Source organism: Colobus angolensis, unplaced genomic scaffold (genome assembly GCF_000951035.1).
Source record: "Colobus angolensis palliatus isolate OR3802 unplaced genomic scaffold, Cang.pa_1.0 Scaffold53, whole genome shotgun sequence".
Classification (NCBI taxonomy): Eukaryota; Metazoa; Chordata; class Mammalia; order Primates; family Cercopithecidae; genus Colobus; species Colobus angolensis.
In genome coordinates, this window is record NW_012118821.1 from 4188781 (window position 1) to 4190847 (window position 2067).

The following is a 2067-nucleotide window of genomic DNA, read 5'->3' on the forward strand; positions in this document are numbered from 1 at the left end:
GTGCCACCACACCCAGCAAATTTTTGTATTTTTAGTAGAGACGGGGTTTCACCATGTTGGCCAGGATGGTCTCAAACTCCTGATCTTGTGATCTGCCCACCCTGACCTCCCAAAATTTTGGGATTATAGGCGTAAGCCACCATGATCAGCCACTGCTATTTTTTATTCCAGCATAAAGTACATATAATGTATTAGTACCATGTAAATCACCTTAAGCACAGCATTTACTTGAAGATAATACCATATTCATTGGAAAATGACTTACTGATGGCTCAGTAAATTTATAAAGACAAAGAATGCACATGGAAATGTGTATCAACTTTGGGAAAAAAGCAGTTTACAAACTTAAATGTAATCTTATTAGTTTTGTGCAATTTTTCCTTTTTTTTTGAGATGGTGTCTCGCTCTGTCACCAGGATGGAATGCAGTGGCACTATCTCAGCTCACTGCAACCTCCACCTCCGTGTTCAGCCTCCCGAGTAGCTGGGACTACAGGCATATGCCACCACACCCAGCTAATTTTTGTATTTTCAGTAGAGTCGGTTTCACCATGTTGGTCAGGATGGTCTCGATCTCTTGACCTTGTGATCCACCCGCCTCGGCCTCCCAAAGTGCTGGGATTATAGGCGTGAGTGACTGCACCTGGCCCAATCTTTCATTTTTCTCTACAACGAGCTTCAATTTATACACACACATTAGAGGCGTCAGTTATATAGTTGGTGTTACTTATTTGGATATTGAAAGTTCCAATATAATGAAAAAATTAGGCTTTACGTTAATATTTTTTTGATTTTAAAGAAATTACACAAGTTTTTGTTCCTACTCCTTTTGGAATGGTGAAGGAATAGAAAGGCCCAGCAAGTGATGTAAAGGTCATAAAAAACTGAAATGCTTATGCAAAGGTCCTAAAAACCAAATGGCTTATCTAAGCCCACCAGTCTGTTGTAGAGGGTAGAAAATCAGGTGAACTCAGAAATGAACTTATGTTTCCAAAGATGAAGAAAGTGATTTTACAAATAATTTTAATCTTTCAGTAGTTCACGGGAGGCGTTTTTTTCCTCCTCCCGTGAACTACTATAGGTACAAAGCTAATCAGCTAACTTGCACCTATTCCTTTTTTATTATTTGTCGGTTACTTAAAATTTGGCCACAAGGTGAAGAGAAGTTTTCATAGATTTTCTTTCAGTGCTAAGGTGAAGTTAGATTTGACATTTAATAGTATACTTACTGGACAGGTCGCAAGGAGAAAGTATGTGATAATTAAAGTTTCTTTTAACAAGTATTCCTGAGACCCGCTGGCCTTGTTCTGGTTTTTTGTCTGCTAAAAATCCCATAACCTGTAAAAAAAAAAAAAAATACTTTAAGAAAATAGAACCTGGTAAAATGCAGTTTTTCAGATAGTAAAATGCAGTTCATCATAATGATGACCATAACATCTTTGAACTATGAAAACAACATATGGATTTAACCATGAAAAACATAAAATGTCTAATATCTCTATGATGAGGGCAGTCACATTGCTACCCGTGTCAAAGGGAAGAGTCACAGTGGCAGATCTGGCATAGTTCAGTTCTAATCAGTTCAACAAGCAAGGAACTTACTAGGTGCTGGGGTTTAAGAAAGCTCTCACTAGCTGCACTGTAGTAGGGAAGGCCGGGAAGTCCCCGTGAAACGCACACATGCACTCCCTCAGGCTGGCTGCAAACTCACAACAGAGAGTGAGGTCCAATGATACAAGTCTGGGAGGCTGTGGTGCACCTAACACTAAAAAAAAGCAGCAGCAGTGGCTTTGAATAAAAAGGTCAATAAAAACAGGTTATAGGTGAGCTCATAAATTGAGGGAGAAACATTTTTAAGAGAATAAAATAACAACCACTTAAAAACAAAAATATGACAAACATGAAACCCACTATTCTTTTTTTTTTTTTGAGATGGAGTCTGGCTCTGTTGCCCAGGCTGGAGTGCAGTAGCCGATCTCAGCTCACTGTAAGCTCCGCCTCCCGGGTTTACGCTATTCTCCTGCCTCAGCCTCCCGAGTAGCTAGGACTACAGGTGCCTGCCACCTCG

At 39.7% G+C, this 2067-nt stretch overlaps 1 protein-coding gene across 1 annotated transcript in view; it reads right to left on the reverse strand.

Annotated features, from left to right (window-relative positions):
- Positions 1 to 2067, reverse strand: part of CPSF3 (cleavage and polyadenylation specific factor 3, 73kDa) — a 64725-nt gene that overhangs the window by 19206 nt on the left and 43452 nt on the right. The window contains exon 12 of the mRNA XM_011960980.1: positions 1229 to 1337. Within this exon, the coding sequence (XP_011816370.1) occupies positions 1229 to 1337 (109 nt within the window). The remainder of the gene's footprint in view (positions 1 to 1228; positions 1338 to 2067) is intronic.